Source organism: Zootoca vivipara, chromosome 16, assembly GCF_965207765.1.
Source record: "Zootoca vivipara chromosome 16, rZooViv2.hap1.1, whole genome shotgun sequence".
NCBI classification, from domain to species: domain Eukaryota; kingdom Metazoa; phylum Chordata; class Lepidosauria; order Squamata; family Lacertidae; genus Zootoca; species Zootoca vivipara.
Window position 1 is genome coordinate 15,446,158 of NC_142599.1, and position 16,897 is coordinate 15,463,054.

General features: G+C 48.9%; 2 protein-coding genes across 5 annotated transcripts; one reads left to right on the forward strand and one right to left on the reverse strand.

Moving 5' to 3' along the window:
* Positions 1-104: 104 nt before the first annotated feature.
* SNRPD3 (small nuclear ribonucleoprotein D3 polypeptide) lies at positions 105-5,677 on the reverse strand. The gene is made up of 4 exons (XM_035098301.3): positions 5,636-5,677; positions 3,969-4,118; positions 1,483-1,675; positions 105-265 (listed from the first exon to the last, which is right to left on the reverse strand). Exons 2-4 carry the CDS (start codon positions 4,092-4,094, stop codon positions 204-206), a joined length of 381 nt encoding a protein of 126 aa, XP_034954192.1. The 5' UTR covers positions 4,095-4,118; positions 5,636-5,677; the 3' UTR covers positions 105-203.
* Positions 5,678-5,745: 68 nt separating this feature from the next.
* Positions 5,746-15,437, forward strand: GUCD1 (guanylyl cyclase domain containing 1). Of its 4 annotated transcripts, none has more exons than XM_035098299.3 (6): positions 5,746-6,412; positions 9,204-9,288; positions 11,120-11,285; positions 12,389-12,480; positions 12,827-13,068; positions 13,606-15,437. In XM_035098299.3, the coding sequence occupies exons 1-6, from the start codon at positions 6,373-6,375 to the stop codon at positions 13,695-13,697; spliced, it is 717 nt and encodes a 238-aa protein (XP_034954190.2). In that variant the 5' UTR covers positions 5,746-6,372; the 3' UTR covers positions 13,698-15,437. The 4 variants fall into 4 exon arrangements, with proteins under 4 accessions (XP_034954190.2, XP_088515933.1, XP_034954189.3 ...); XM_088659807.1 differs by having other exon boundaries at positions 6,027-6,412; positions 11,120-11,228; XM_035098298.3 differs by having other exon boundaries at positions 6,296-6,412; positions 9,127-9,288.
* Positions 15,438-16,897: the final 1,460 nt, after the last annotated feature.

Below are 16,897 nucleotides of genomic sequence, written 5' to 3' on the forward strand. Positions count from 1 at the left end.
CCCCCATCCCCTGGGCCAGGCTTATTCACCTTGTGGGTGTGGTAACAGCAAAGCAGTACCCCCCACAACAAAGTTCATGCCACACAACGGAAGCTGTCCCTCCATTTTGTAAGAAACACGTTTATTGAATAACACAAAAGCCCATCGCCACCACATTCTACAACTACAGTTTCCAATTCAGTGAGAAAAGCCTGCGTCCGTAGTTACCGCCGCTTCTGGAAAATGTTGCCACGTCCCATGCCACGCCCTCTTCCTCTGGCAGCCACTGCAGGGGAAACAACAGCAAATAATGCCATAAACTGAACAGGGGAAGCACAAACCCTGCATCAAGAAGGGTTCCCTGCTGAGTCAGACCAAAGGCCCATTGACTGCAAACTGCCGCTTCTGAGATGATCTCGAGGAGAAAAACATGGCCATCACATGCTTCTCCAAAGCAAACAGGATCTACAGTGGTACCTTGCAAGAAGAATGCCTCGCGCAACGAAAAACCCGCAAGACGAAAGCGTTTTGCGATGTTTTTGGTGACTTGCAAGACGAAGTTTTCTATGGCCGTGCTTTGCAAGACTTAATTTTTTTTTGCTTTTTTTTGTGCTACGGCAAACCGCGCTTCGCAAGACGAAATTATCGCAAGACGAAGCGACTCGCAGAACGAATTAATTTAGTCTTGCAAAGCGTCACTAGATGCGTTTTTCCTTCAGCCATCAAGACCAGAAGCCACTGACAAACCCACCGCACTTTTAAAAAGCATCTAAGCCACAGGCCACGTCCATTGCAGCACATTTCATAGCTGCTTGTGCACTGTATGAAGTACTACCTTTCGACTATCCTGAATCAACTTGGAACCTTCCAAAGGGGTCAGCTTAGCCTGCGGCATCTGCTGCCAACAGCCAGGTGTTCCATTCTGAGAAGGGCCATAAGTCAGCAATAGGGCTAGGCAGTGTATCGCCCAAAACCTGACTGAAGTCCATAGCAAGATAGCGGCTTCACAATTTTTGACCTGGCAATATATTGTGAATCATGATGGATGTGTGTGGTTGTGATATACAGTGGTAACTTGGTTCTTGAACTTAAATCTGTTCCAGGAGTCCGTTCGACTCACAAAACCATTCGAAAACCAAGGCGCGGCTTCCAATTGGCTGCAGGAGCTTCCTGTGCTCAAGCAGAAGCCGCATCGGAAGTTCGGCTTCCGAAAAATGTTTGCAAACTTACTTCCGGGTTTGTGGCGTTCAGGAGCCGATTTGTTCGGCAACTAAGCTGTTCCAGAACCAAGGTTTGACTGTATCAGTATAACATGATGCTTAGCTGGTGGTATATCATGATGTTGAAAACCCAGCCCTAGTCAGCAATGGAGAGCAGAAGGTCCCAGATTCAATGCTCGGAAGCATCTCTCAGTATGGCCAAGAGAGATTCTGGTCTGGTGACCCACTGCTGCCAGTCAGTGTAGGCAATACTGAGCAAGATGGACCCCAATGATCTACTTACCCTGGGCTTTCAGGATAGCAGCTTTGCCCCTTCCGGCCCCAGAGCCCTGGTTTTTGTTCTTCATACTTTTCAGCATTGGTGCATTTTTCAGCATATCGGGCAAGATGAGGAATCTGATTTTGCTCCCCCGAATGTACACCTGCTCTAGTTGCGCCACACGCCCATCTCTGTAGGTCACTGTGATGTTGGACATCTGGAAAGAGAGAATGAGTGGCTGAACAGGACAGAGCCTTTGAGAAAAGAAGCGCAACGGCAAAAACGGCCAGCTGGTTCCTAAAATGGAAAGGCTGTCTAGCCAAGTACAGTGGTGCCTCGCTTAACGCATGCCCTGCTTAATGAAATTTTCACTTAACGAAAGGTTTTTTCTAGCGGAGGTTGCCTCGCTAGACAAATTCGTTTTCATCTAGCGAATCGCGGTTTCCCATAGGAATGCACTGAAATTCAATTAATGCGTTCCTATGGACAAAAAAAAAATTCAATGCATTCCTATGGGATTCGCTAGACGAATTTTTTCGTTATAAGAAAAGACCCGTGGAACGAATTAAATTCGTCTAGCGAGGCACCACTGTATGTCATATTGGCAAGTTAAGACAAGTGAAAAGCATGTTGCTTTCCCATTTCTGTGGATGTGTCTTTAAAGCAGCAAGAAACAGCCCTTGTTTTCAGATTAGCTTGAGAACAGTAGGATAGGTGCAGGAACAGAGAAAGCAGCAAAGTTACCAGCACCTGTATGTTGATCTCAGTTCTCCAAGCCTTATTTCTTAAATTTTATCCCCACCCTTTAATAGCCAATCAAAATTCCTAGGGCAATTATGAAAATGTTTTTTAAAAATACACGTTTCTCCGAAAATAAGACACGGTCTTATAATTTATTTTTCTTCAAAACACACACACACACACACGCTATGTCTTATTTTCAGGGGATGTCTTATTTTTTCCCTTCTCCTGCGGCCGGCATTGCTGCTGCGCCTATCACTATGTCTTATTTTTGGGGTATGGCTTATATTCCTTGAATGCTTAAAAATCCTGCTACGGCTTATTTTATGGCTACGTGTTATTTTCGGAGAAACAGGGTATGTAACGGCACAGGACAAAGAAGTCACAGCAATTAATTTTTTTTTAAAGCGTTAAGAAATCCTCAATGTTTAACAGCCTGTGGAGTAAATGAAGCAGATATTCCAAAGTATCATACTAGAGAGCAGCCTTTGCCAATCCAATGCCCTTCAGCTGTTTTGTACTGCAAGTCCCATCAGCGCCAGCATCATATGGCGGTGCTGGCTGGGGCTGAAGGCAGCTGTGGTCCAAAACTGCTGGAGGGCACCAGGTTGACGAAGACTGCCAAAGAGGATATACCAGGAGAGCTCTGCTTTGTTTAGGGTGTTTTTCTGGAGTAGCAATCTAGGCTCAGGAATTTCCTTTCACTCTTAAGAGCGCTTGTACCCATCTCGCCCACTCCTAAAACCTCTTCTGCATCAACTGTACTGGTGTTGAAGGTGACTGGAGCCCTTTAAAAGGAGAGGTAGCCAATGTGGTGCCACCAGATGTTGATAAACTATGACTTCCATCAGCCCCAGACAGCATGGCCAATGGTCCAAGGGTGATGGGAGCTGTAGTCCAGCAACATTGGGAAGCTCCTGGGAGAGATAAGCCCAGGGGTAGGTGGCAAAGGGTAATATCTGTGGCAGCCATAGAATCACATAATTGTGGAAGGGGTCCTCTAGTCCCACCTATGCAATGTAGGAAATTTAAATAAGAATAGTTGGGACAGGGGTGGGCAGGGTAAGAGGTTTTTCTATTTAAAAACTTTATAGAAGTTTATAAAATTTAGCATGCCATGGAGAAAGTGGGCAGAGGAAAGTTTTCCTCCGTTTCTCAAAGCACAAGAATTGGGGGGCACCCAACAAAGCCAAATGTATCCATGCAGCGCAGTGTTAAATTGTGGTACTTGCTATCACAGGAGGCAGCAATCACCACCAACTTGAATGGCTTTGAAAGAAGACAGGGCTACAGTAATTCATGAAGGAGGAGGCTACGAATTTGGCCCTTAATCTGTGACACTCCTTCCCTGTAGAGGTGCACTTGGCAACTTCATTATACAGTTTTCTGTGAATGTTGAAGACACATCTCTTGACCCTTGCCTTCAACACCTGAGATGTATATTTTCAGGACGAACTCTATTTTTTGTGATCATATATTTTTTGTAATTGTAGGTTTTTAGAATTTCTTTTTTATGCTGTATTTTTAATTGTCACAACCTGCTCTGGGAACTTAGGGTGAAGGGGGAACAACCAATCACTCAATCACTTTGGTGGCCAAGTCATGTCTTTGCATTCTCTCTCTATCAGGGGAGCCCCAATTACAGTTTTCTTGATTTTTTTTAAAGACAAAGCTAAGACCTCCCACAACAGATGGAGACCCAAAGCAGGACATTTTGTTCTGGCCACATCCTCCTAGCCACCCATCACCACTTTTCAAAGCACACCTACCTGACAATTCATGTTGTCCTCAGCCTCAATGAGCTTTCCGCGGTATACTTCTCCTGTATTCGTCTCACAGGTCACAATATGACCCTCTGCTTCATGCAGGACTTTAATTGGCACTCCGATAGACATGACTGAAACTGGGTGTGTTCAAACCTGAGAGAGGAAGGGGAAAATGCAACTGTGTTAACAGCTTTTGTTCCATGGCTGCTCCTCCTTAAGAGTGCCTTGCACTCCCAGGAAGTAAGGTACAAGCATAATGACATCTATAGAACATCTGAGGAAGCATCACAAAACTCTTCAAGCAACACTGAAAATAATCAGAATAGAGTCAAATCCAGTGTGATTGAAGCAGAAACAAACCCACAGCAGGGAGCTAGGTGGTATTTTCCCCCCAAAACAAGAGGTATAATAGGAAGTTTGGCAGGGGGAATGAGGTGCAGGTCTGCCTGTTAGGCTACATTGTGCTCCTCAGAAGAGCAAGGCATGCTTCATGTAAGCACCAAATATTATTATTGTTGCTGCTGTTTATTCAGTTTACAATCCTGCCTTCCATACAATGTGAAGGCAGGTTAAATACTAATAATATAGCTGCATATGAAACATTGGTCCATGGGGTCACGAAGAGTCGGACACGACTAAAAGACTAAACAACAACATGAAACCTTAAAAACAGCTAAACATTAACACAGGCACTAATAAACATTGACAAACAGCTGGTGTTCAGAACAGAGCCACTGGAACTCAGCTCACCCACTGCCCAGAGTCTGGCCAAAAAGACTAATCTTCAATTGCTGTCCAAAGGGGGGGAAATGTTGCTGCTAGCTTCACCTCAGATGGAGGAGCATTCCAGAGATCAGAGGGATCATAAAGCAGTTATTACATCCTCTCCCAACCTCGAGGTGTCTAGGACTACAGCTCCCATCAGACCCAGCCCAGTATGCCAGGCTAATTCTGCGGCAGATGGAAGTCGTAGTCCAATACACCTGTATGACACCAGGCTAGGGAAGGCTGAGAATGAAGCGGGCCTATGTACTTGGTGGGCCTGGCCAAGCCAGGAGCCCGTACCTTCGACGAAATGCACCAAAGGGTTTCAGTTAAGCACACGCAAAAATATCCCCGCCCCCCACCATACACTAACACTATGAAATCAGTGGGGTGCTTTTGGATCGTGCCCTCGCCCCCCACCTTCCAGTTGAAGGCATTTCTGGGGGGAAATTTGACAGCCCTGCGTTAAGCCCGCTTCCATAGGGGGTGGGGAATACATTCCCCTACCTAGTGCACAACCAACGTGGCTCTCTAGTCGGTACTACTCAGGAGTAGGCCACTGAAATCAACGCACTCCAGTGACCTGCCTCCACTGGGCTGCATCCAACTAAGTCCCACGTAGTAAACTCGCGGAAACAGACGTGAGCGACTAAATTCCAACGGGAGAATTTGGGGGGGGGGGTCTACTCTGAGTAGGAATGCAGAAGTCCTAAGCGGGGCCTGGGAGCTCCTTCCCGGGCCAAGAGGCTCCGAAGCCCGCAAGAGGCCTCCGCGGGTCGAGCGGGGGCAGCTCAACCGAAGCCCCCACGGAGGAAACCGCGAGGGAGGAAAGGAGGGAGCCTCGCTTCGCGGGCCGAGCTGGACTAAGCTTGGCCGAGCCAGGCCGGCCTCCCCTTACTACTCACCGTCAGGCGCTCCCGCTCTCCGCAACGGCGTGCCTCCGTTTCCTCGCCCGCCGGTCTCCCAGCATGCAGCGCGCCTCGGATAAAGGAAGCCCGTCTCGGCCTCTTGTGTTACACGCTTCAGGAGTCGCCCGGGAAACGAGACCCCTGCTCGACAGTTCCGCTTGCCCTGCCCGTGAGGGGGGGTGGTACACCACCGGCGGCACCCCGCCACGCCGAAAGCCTCCTCCTCGTCGCCCTCCCTTCCCTTTCCCATTTCCTGGGGGCTTACTGAGAGGCGGGAGGGGGGCCACCTCTGTGGGTTCCTTCAGCGACTACGACTCCCATCAGCGCTGAGCCTCGGCCGGCCTGGCTGAGGCTGCCGGGAGTTGTAGTCCAGCGGACCCTGGCAGGCACGGCCTCCGCCGCCGCCGCCGCCGCCCCTGGTTGCTCAGTGGGGGTGGGAAAGGGAGCCCCTCCCCCTCGCGCGTCCTCCGGCCCCGGTGCCTGTCGGGCCTCACCCCTGGACCCGCTGGATCCGGCGGGAAGGCTCCTCGGCGACCACCGCAGAAGGAGCCAGGCGAGCCCGGAGGGAGGCAGGCGCTAGGCCGTCGCTGAGGGCTCCGCCTCCGCCGGGCCGAGAGGGACGGGAGGAGGAGGAAGAGGAGCCGCCGCCGGGGGAACCATGCCGGCACGCGTCCTGCCGAGAATCGCGGCCGCCCTTGGCCCGTGAGCGGCTCCCCGCCGCCCGCCTCTCCACCATGAAGAGCCCCAAGGAAGACGCGCACGAGTCGCCCGCAGGTCCGTCAGTTCGGGGGTGGGCGGCCCTGCCGCCTATGGAAGGGGCGCCCGAGCATGTGCAGAGCGTTGGGGAGTGGGGGGCTGGCTTGCTTGCTTCCGAGGAAAGACGTCGGAGCCCAGTAGAAAGGGGTCCCTCTGCCGTCGCGCAGCCTGATCCAGGGTGTGGGATTAGGGTCGGGTTTACCCCCCACGCCGGACGCTCCCAGGTCGGGCTGCACCGGGTGCGGTGACAGCCGCCCTAAAGCAGCAGCAGCAAGCTACTAGTGCTAGTGGTGTTGGTGGCTCTTTGGACCATTTCCAGCTAATGTCGGGGCTTCTGAAATCTCAGCAGCTCCTGTGACCCTCCTTCTCAGCGAACCCCGTAGGAAGGTGGCCTTAGAGCAAGGATCTCATACTTTGCTTCCAGGCAGAGAGGAGTGGGCCCGCCCGGTGCTCCTGCAAACTTATATCTTTATGGCGTTTAGGCCACTTTCAAGAGTTCCAGTTGTCTCCATCGCAGCATTCCATTAGAAACACACATCGGCTGTCATATTTTCCATTACAGAAGCGCTAAAGATTCCTCCATAGGACCATGAGGCAAGCGATGACATCTTCCCCTGGACACACACCCCAATTGCTTTGGGCTCTGTTGCAATTTACTTACTATATGCTTCATTAAATTAATACACTACTTGACTGTTGCTGTTTTTTTAAAAAAAGAGCCCTCAAAGCAATTTGGGTCCTGATCCCGCCGGTTGGCAAGAGTCACTGGTCTCTTGCTGCTAACGGAGTCTGGCTGAAGATCAGGCAAAGCAGGCTGGGGAGGCTTCTGCAAGAGAGCTGCCTTTGTTCAAACTGGATCAGCTGAAATGTCTTTGTGGTGCCCCTGGTCCTTTTGAAATACAGTATTATTATTATTATTATTATTATTATTATTATTATTATTATTATTATTTCCTAAATACACCAGGCTACCCTTGAAGAATGTGCTGCATGTCCAGAGCCAGAGGGTCAGAACAGTCCTGACCTCCCTCAAGGCTCCCTTGAGTCAGCCTCAGTTGCTTGGAAGGAAGCCAGCTGAGTCCCCTCCCTTTCCTGGGGCTCTGGCCTATCCTGAACCTTCAGTCCTGGTAACCTGTCAACGCAGACTTTTGTCCCCAAAGAGCAACGACTCAATTGAGCAAGAGTCCTGATGACTAGACATTGCTAAGAGCAGAACTGGCAAGGAGTTTGCAAACACAAAATGTGGGTGGCCCTGTTGATGCTATTTTACCCAGGAGATGATGGGCTCATTGCCAGGAAGATTTAGAAACTATTGTGTTGAGCTATTGGCCTCTGTGGACCCAGGTGACACTGTGGGCTAAACCACTGAGCCTAGGACTTGCTGATCAGAAGGTCGGCGGTTCGAATCCCTGTGACGGGGTGAGCTCCCGTTGCTTGGTCCCAGCTCCTGCCAACCTAGCAGTTCGAAAGCACATCAAAATGCAAGTAGATAAACAGGAACCGCTATAGCGGGAAGGTAAACGGCGTTTCCATGTGCTGCTCTGGTTTGCCAGAAGCAGCTTTGTCATGCTGGCCACATGACCTGGAAGCTATACGCCGGCTCCCTCGGCCAATAATGCGAGATGAGCGTGCAACCCCAGAGTCGGTCACGACTGGACCTAATGGTCAGGGGTCCCTTTACCTTTACCTATTGGCCTCTGTAAAGACTAGAAACAGCCAAGTCTTTCATCAACACCTCTGTGACATCCTTTGCTGTTCACAATACCCTGCATTTCTCCCCCACACAGAGCAGCTAACCTAGTCATCAGGGATGGCTAGCTGTGGCGCTCCAGATTTTTTTAGACTCTATCTCCCATCCATCTCAATCAGCATAGCCGCTTGCCAGGGTTTATGGGAGGTGTAGTCCACAATGCTGTCACTTCCAGGAGATGTGTTCTGTGGGGTGGGGCATTCCCAGTTACAGAAGACACAATCCTTCACTAAAGCACCCCCCATGAGTTCAGGCACAGCACAATCCAAACAAACCAACGTCATGCATAGAGAATCAACCTAGGTCCAAACGCAATCCAGAAATGAAATTAGGCAGCAGTCCAAGGTCAGTATCTCAGGAAGTTCAGGCCAGGTACAACATAGGAAAAAGGAGCCAGAGACCTGTGTTGTTTCCAGCAACTGGAAGGCTCAAGAGGGAGCCTTATCTACTCTGGCCCCAGCTGCTGCCAGCGAAGGAGCATCAGGGATTGCCTACTCACAAGGAGACCCTGGACCCATAGATGCATACTGTGGTGTTCCTATTCAGCCTAGAGGCCAAGCTTTTGGTGCTGTCTCTCTCAAAGGCTGGGGGGCAGGCACCTTCCTGGGATTCTTCATCATGTATCAACCCAGAGGGCCCCTGCCTGCTCCTCAAGGCCCTCATCCTGTGGGGGTGCCTGGTTCAACCTCCCAAGAGCTCAATGGCTTGTACCAGTTCAGGGCTAGGTACGACAAACCATTTGCAAGGCCATACATTTCCCATATTTGGTTTACACCACTGGGAGGTGGTTCTGGCAGATGGTGTGGGTGCAGAACTGATAAATTAGTCCAATATATCCAGGGGCAGTTATGATCCCATGGTATATTACTATGAGACCAAGTCCCTGGGTCTGATGAAACTAGACCCCCCTGGAGTTCTTTTAAAATGTTGCAAACTGATGTCTTCGGCATGGAGCAAAATAATATATTTTTCCCCGTTAAAGGATGTATGTGAATGTAGACAAGAACCTTAGTTGTGCCAAATACTGTCTTCCTGACGGTGGTGTCCTCTTTCCTGCAGTGGACAATGTGCAGCTGGACGTGCCAATCCTTCAGCAGCTGTACCACTGGGACTGTGGGCTGGCTTGCTCCAGGATGGTTCTGCAGTAAGTCCATTTTGGTTGGGGCTTATTGGGGGTGGGGAAGGAGGCGAGGTGGCTGGTGGCACTTTGCAACAAGTTGCTTCCAGGATGGCAAGGTCCCTAGACCTCACCCAACTGCCTTGGCCCTCCAGTGCAGGCACCCCCAAACTTCGGCCCTCCAGATGTTTTGGACTACAAGTCCCATCTTCCCCGACCACTGGTCCTGTTAGCTAGGGATCATGGGAGTTGTAGGCCAAAACATCTGGAGGGCCGCAGTTTGGGGATGCCTGCTTCAGTGAGTGCAGCACAACTGACCACAGCAGCAGCAGCTCAAGCACAAGAGGAAACGGCATTTATGTCTGACTGTGACAGAGAATGGGTACAAAGGCTGTTATATTCATAGTGTAAGAACTCTGGTTGGCCCAATAGAAGACACTCTTGACTGGGCCACTCAGCTGACTTCCTTTTCAAGTAATTGCCAGCAACTGGCGGGTTTTTCCTCTTTGCGTGTTTTGAGTCTGTTGCCATGCTCTTGTGTGACTCTTGTAGAAGCCACCCTGCCTTTTGTGTTCCATGAATAATGGCCACTATGATTTTCCATCTGCCTCTACTGTGCTGCCTGCTGGCTCTCGGTCTTTTTTTTTTTCCTTTTCCTGCTGAACTCGTCTTTCCTTCCACAGAGGAACACGAGCTTTAGGGGCAGGAGAGTGAAATGCCTCTTTAGAGGGCCACTTAGTAGATATGAAGCAGAAGATTTTCATTTCTCTCCATCCCTTCTGCCAAGACGCTAGCCTGCCCGCTGGTAATTTCCCATCTTGACTACTGTAACTCCCCCTCTCTCCTTCCCTCCCTCCTGTACCAAACTGAATTTCCAAGTTCTCCCCCACTCCTGTTCATGATGGAATGTCAGTGATTTCTCCTTTATTGTGGCCCCTTCCCATCATCCCATGAGTGAGCTGCCTCTCTTCCCCAAACACCTCCTTTTTCTGTGTCTGCGCTATCTGCCTCTGCACAGGTCTGGTTCAGGCATAACCCTGGTTTGGAGATTGAGAAGGTGCTGTCAGCTCATCTCCTTCTCTCCCTTTCCCTGTGTTGTGCATGAATGCCTCCATTGCTTAACCAAAACGTAGTATAACACCCTTCTTAGAGCTGCGTTGAGAGCTAGCCAGGATTGCCAGGAACCAGAGTTTGCAGAACAGCTTCAGACTAACTTTACAATGCAGTCTTAGTTACCTGAATTTGGAGTTAGTCCCAAAACAGATGTAAAGGGCAAAGCAAATCTTAGGAAGGGGGGTGGTGGGAGAGAGTAGGCAAGCCCACAAAACCTCCCCTCCTTTCTCCTTACGCCTGGATCAGACCACATTGTTGGTGTCCAAGGGACTTTCCATTGGACGCCTATCAAGTTCCTTCCCTTCTTCCTTTCAAATTCTGGCCTGTTGCGAGAACATTCAAACTGTAGGTGCCAGGCCTTCTTATGTGGGACCCACTGTATTTGCATAAATGGGGATGGAGGGAGATTCTGTGGCCCTCCAGAGGTTGCTTAATTGCAGCTCGCATCATCTCTGACCCCACCACTAGCATTAACAAATCTGCTTGAAACAGCTAGAAGAGGGTCTTTATCTCAATATGCCGATATGAGCCAAATCACAAAAGGAAACCATGGTTTCATCTCTGAAATAGAATCTGGGGGGGGGGTATTCTCCATCCCTTTCTCTTGCTCTGAAGTTTGTCCATTGTGCAGGCAGGCCCTGTAGCATCCAGATTCCCTTCTGTCAGGTGACACGTTATAAGCTGCGCTCTGTTCTCCCCTGATCCCTCTTCTTCACCATCACCACTTCCTCTGGTTTCGTCCCAGGTACCTGAACCTCCTGAATGACGACGAGTTCCAGAAAGCCATTCAGGACCTCCAGATGACGGAGAGCATCTGGACCATCGATTTGGCCTACCTGATGCGTCATTTTGGGGTGAAGCATCGTTTCTGCACACAGACCCTGGGGGTGGACAAGGGCTACAAGAACCAGGTCAGCTTCCTGGTTCACTCAAATGTTGGTGCTTTGGCCAAGTCTGGAGGGCAGGAATTCTTTGCTTCTCTAAGGATGATGATGATGATAGGTTTATGTTTTGGCACTCATGAACCTTTCCAGCATGTTTGACTTTTGGAGCTTGACATACAGGCTTCTCAAGGTACCCAATGGCATTTTATGATAACTTGTGCCTTTTAATTAGATTGTGAGTTTTGTTTAATTGTTTCTACTCACTGTTTTTATTTGGTGCTTTGTTTGTGTCTGGAAAAGGCAAGTGCTAGATTGCTTTTTCTTTTCTTTTTTTAATGGGACAGGATCCATGTTGATTTTTGAGATGATGTTTCAGATGTTCTTTTGTGTTGCTCTCCGGCTGTGAACTTTGCCCTGCTTCCTCAGTCCAAGGAGAACTCTCTTGCAAGCTGTACCTGGGACCTGGGCAGCCCTTTCTCTAGGTTGCTGTGTACGGTTCTGGCCAATTTACCTCAAAAAGGATATTGTAGAGTTGAAAAAGTTCCAGAAGAGGGCAAGCAATGAGGTGGAGTGACACCCCCCCACCCCCCCAATGAAGAAACATTGCCATTTTGGGAGCATTTTAGTTTAGAAAAGAGGCGAGTAAGAGGCAACACCATGGAAGTTTTATAAAATTATGCATAGCATGGAGAAAAGTTCTCCTCTAACACTAGAATTTGTGGACATCCAATGTTGGAAGATTCAGGACCGAGAAAAGAAAAAAGAAAACTTATCCATGCAGCACATAGTTAACCTGGTGGCCACCAATCTAGATGACTTTAAAAGAGGATTAGACAAATTCAAGGAGGAGGGTTATCCATGGCTACTAGCCATGATGGCTATGTTTTTGTTCCAGTGTGGCAGGCAGCATTCCTCTGAATCCGTTGCTAGAAATCACAGGAGTGCTCTTGTGCTCGGGTCCTGCTAGTAGGTTTCCTACAGTCATCAGGTTGGACGCTGTGAGAATAGAATGCTGGACCAGATGGGCCATTGGCCTGATCCAGCTGGCCTCTTCTTATGCTCTTATGTTCTTAGGTTTCTTACCCTGAGAGGAATCTGTTCTGACCAGGCTTGTCCTCTTCCTCCTTCAGTCATTCTACAGGAAACATTTTGACACAGAGGAGAACCGAGTCAACCAGCTGTTTGCACAATCCAAAGCCTGTAAAGTGCTGGTAGAGAAACGGTGAGCTCTCTCTCTCTCTCTCTCTGTCAAGGTTTATCTCCCCATCCCATGGACTTCTTTACAGATGCCACAGCTGTTTTAATGCAGAGGCCTTCACCAACCAGGTCTCCTCCAGATGCTTTGGGTTACAACTCGCGTCAGCCCCAGCTGTAGGATGATGGGATCCAACACATCTGGAGAGCAGCAGGTTGGAGAAAGCTGCTGCAAGCAGCCATCCTGCCCAAATGGGCTGTGGACCTAGTGACCTGTTCCAAACCTCCAGTCCTGATAGAGTTGGTGTCTTCTTTGTTAAGATATCCCTAAGAGACCCCAGTGGACTGACTTCTCCATCCGTTCTCCTCCACAGCACAGTGACTGTCCGGGACATCCAGGATCACCTTGCCCAAGGCCATGTGGCCATTGTGCTGGTCAATGCCGTCCTGCTGCTCTGTGACCTCTGCTCCAACCCGGTCAAATATTGTTGCTTTCTCCCAACTGGCCAGAAGTGCTTCTGCAGAAGTCCTGACTACCAGGGCCATTTCGTTGTCTTGTGTGGCTACAGCAAAGCCTCAGGGAGTATTTATTACAACAATCCTGCCTATGCTGACCGTGAGTAGCCACCACCCTTTACAGCCATACCTCAGGTTACGGCCGCTTCAGGTTGTACGTTTTCGGGTTGTGCACCGCGCCAAACCCGGAAGTCCTGGAACGGGTTACTTCCGGGTTTCGGCATATGCGCAGAAGCGCTAAATCACGACCCGCTCATGCGCAGATGCAGCGCTGCGGGTTGCAAACGTACCTCCCGCATGGATCACGTTCACAATCCAAGCGTCCACTGTATTTCAAATAGTGGAAGTGTGGTAACCGGACAACTCTGGCATGTTAACTCGTTCCTCTTTGCAACATTGTACAATATTCTGGGTTGATGTTGTCCTAGCCATTTCTAGGCTTGTGCCTCAGGAGCATGCGCCATGCCAGGTGGGTCTGTCTTGTCTTTTGTCTCTGCAGCAAGGCCATGACTGCGCAGGGTGTGTGTGTGTGTGGAGGTGGGTGGGATGGGGCTGTTGAGTCAATGGCCCTGCCTTCCTTCCAACAGAGCCTTAACCCCTTGGCCCCCTCTGAGCCCATTTTGGTCCTGCCCCACAGGAACATGCCGAACCAGCATCAATAACTTTGAGGAAGCCAGAACCAGTTATGGCACCGATGAGGACATCCTGTTTGTTTACAGAGACAGCTGACCTCTTGGAGCTGCCAGGGCTTCCACCTCCATCACTGGCCAGCTTGCAGCAGCAGCAGCAGCCGCCGCCTTGTCTAAGGGCTGCAAGAGACTTTGCTCCCAGACTGCAGCAGGACCACAAAGAAGAGATGCTTTAGACCAGGATCTAAACTGGTATTATATTGTTTTGCTGTGAGCCACCTTGGGGGAGGGGGGATGTATCCAAAAAGGCAGGCTCTAAATTGGCTGAAATAAATACATTTTAGATTGGGATCTACTCATAGATCTCTGGGTGTTTTGCAGTAGATCAAGAAGGATGTCAAGACTCCCAATTTTGTAATCGCGGCAATGTGAAAGACTCAAAAGGCCAGGAGTGGGTTTTTACATCTGGCTCCAGTTGGTGGGCCTCCAGGCTCTATTTGGAAATAAAAAGTAGATCCTGCAAGCATGAAATCTGCCCTGCCCTGTCTCTAAACCTACAGAGAGCAGCATGGCGGTCCTGTTGCCATCTTTTAAGTTTTGATGATGATAATGAAGATGAAAATAGCTTGTGTATAGCGACTGTAATATTTAAATATATGTGTGTATTTTTAAAATTTGCACAGAAGTTTTCAAATGCAGACTTGGACTTCTTTTCCTGTTGGCCCCTTTTGACAGGAACAAAAGTCTTAGTATTCATTTCCACGCCAAATTCATGAATTCCCCCCGCCCAAGAGAAGCTCAACACAGAAAGGGACAAGAGTCAGTCCTCCTTTCTTTACTGTAAGGGCTGATCTTTCACCCGGTTTGGACATCTAATAATCAGGGAACAGAATAACATAAACAGCCTAGGATTATTGGATATTGGGGGAAGGAGCAAGAAGAGGAAGTAGTCCAGCATCACCTGCAAACCACAATGCGTGGATTCTCACAGCTGCTTTTGATGCATAAAGGGTTTCTGGTAGCCAGGGCCTTTTTCATGAGGTTAGGGTGGTTCTTTCTGAAAGCATGGAATTAAAAGGCATTGCAGTTTTAACTGCAGACCCTCCAAAATGGTTGGATGAATCAGTTCTTTGTATACCATCGGTTTGTTTTCAGATAATCTGTTTATAATTGCTGTCATGTTGAACATTCTTTTTTAGTGAGGGGCTGCCAAATCGTGACTGTACTAGGTCCTCTCTAAAGAAATTAAAGGTTTTAAAGATTGAGCAGAATCTCTTGGTAACTTTGGCCCCAATCCAGCACAATTAACCTTTGTTTAATAACACATCAGTTGCAAACGGCTGTCAGCCAGGAGATGCTCTGAACACAGAGTATCCTCCATCACCAGCGCTCTCTAGTGAGAACTGGTGACAGCTCTTCATAGCCTCAGGCTTAATGCTAGTGTTTTTAAGATAACAACCTATGTTTGGGTCAGATCCATTTGGCCCTAGAAAGCAGACCTGAACTACTTGCTAAAGCAAGTGCAGCTGGCAGCAGCATGACTCCAAAGTCTGGGCAGGGAGGGAAACTTTGTTACATGTTGGAAAGCTGTAATTTGAGGCCAGGATTGTGTTGATAAGAAGATTGCTTGAGGACTTCCAAGACAACCCAGCGGCTTGGCTCAGAACTGCTGTTTATATAATTGGAGGCAGGGAAATTTCTCTTGGCTGCAGTTCAGGATGATTCTAGCCGGAGTCCAGACTGTTCTACCTCATCACACTGCACTCATGTTTTTGGATTCAACTCAGGGATGTACATGGCTTCCCTGCTGGTCAAAAATAAACTTTGATATTGTAATATCCACTTTGTGTTTCATTTAAAGTACTGTGAGGTCCTATTGTGGGGTAGAAAGTTATGAGTGATGTGTCAAAGATGTGCCAAAGAGGGAGACCGCCATTTCTCAACTCCAGCAAGAACATTTTAAAGGAGTTGAGTTAGGTATTGGTGAAGTCTTCTGAGGATGCTTATACATTAAAATAGGATACATTAAAATACATTAAATAGGAGCTGAAAGTGAGATGAGCAGCACTCGAAAGGACTTGCAGCCTGCCAGATGTTCTAGGGACTGTGGTCCAACATTGAGAGGGCCACAGGCTCCCCACACCTGCTCTGAATTATTGCAAAGCAAGTATCCTGTTGCACCAGAAGTAGAGATTAACATGACATATTCTGTTTGTCCCCTTCATGGATCAATGCCTTGTCGTGGTGAAGGGGCTTGAATAACTCAGAGAAGCTATGAGCTATGCCATGCAGGGCCACCCAAGATGGACAGGTCATAGTGGAGAGTTTTGACTAAACGTGATCCACCTGGAGAAGGAACTGGCAAGCTACTCCAGTATCCCTGCCAAGAAAACTCCATGGACAAAGACAACAGGCATATAAAAGTTATGACGCTGGAAGATGACGCTGGAAGATGAGACTTTGTGCAGCACCTCCATTACAGATGACTGTATGATTCCGACTTTGGAGAGGTGACCCCCCTCTCCCTCATTTTTGCAATGGGACAGCTGAGAGCTATGCTGCCTTGTAGGTCACAACTGTCATCATAAAGTGGACTAAGCCTATCCTGCAAAAAACAAACCTGTTGGTGTCAAAAATAAGGGTATTGTATCATTTTAAGCCACAGGATTGTAATGCTGTAGGAACTTAAAATACGCCTGTCCAAATATGCCAGTAGAGCTACTGTGGATTCTTAACGTACTCTGATTTTAGACAGAGGATTTTGGTAGGGTTAAATCTATCACCTCTGAAGCGGGTGGGCTTGAGATGGGAGGACTTTGTGAGTGCAGGGACAGGCGCTCTTGTCAAGCATTCAAAAGAATGCACGGGGGCTTAAACTGCAGAGGAGGCAGGCAGAAACACACAATCCTCCCTGACTTTTCCACCTTGAATAGGACACTCTGAAACAGGCACGTGCCCAAGAATGGTGGGGCTGACACGTGGATGAGCTGTGTCCCTGCCCCCAGATTAAGCCCTCACAAATTCTTACAGGTAACTACTGTAAAGGAGTTGCCTATGGTGCTGGAGGAGACTCTTGAGAGTCCCATGGACTGCAAGAAGATCAAACCCATCCATTCTTAAGGAAATCAGCCCTGAGTGCTCACTGGAAGGACAGATTGTGAAACTGAGGCTCCAATACTTTGGCCACCTCATGAGAAGAGAAGAATCCTTGGAAAAGACCCTGATGTTGGGAAAGTTTGAGGGCACTAGGAGAAGGGGACGACAGAGGACAAGATGGTTGGACAGTGTTCTCAAAGCTAC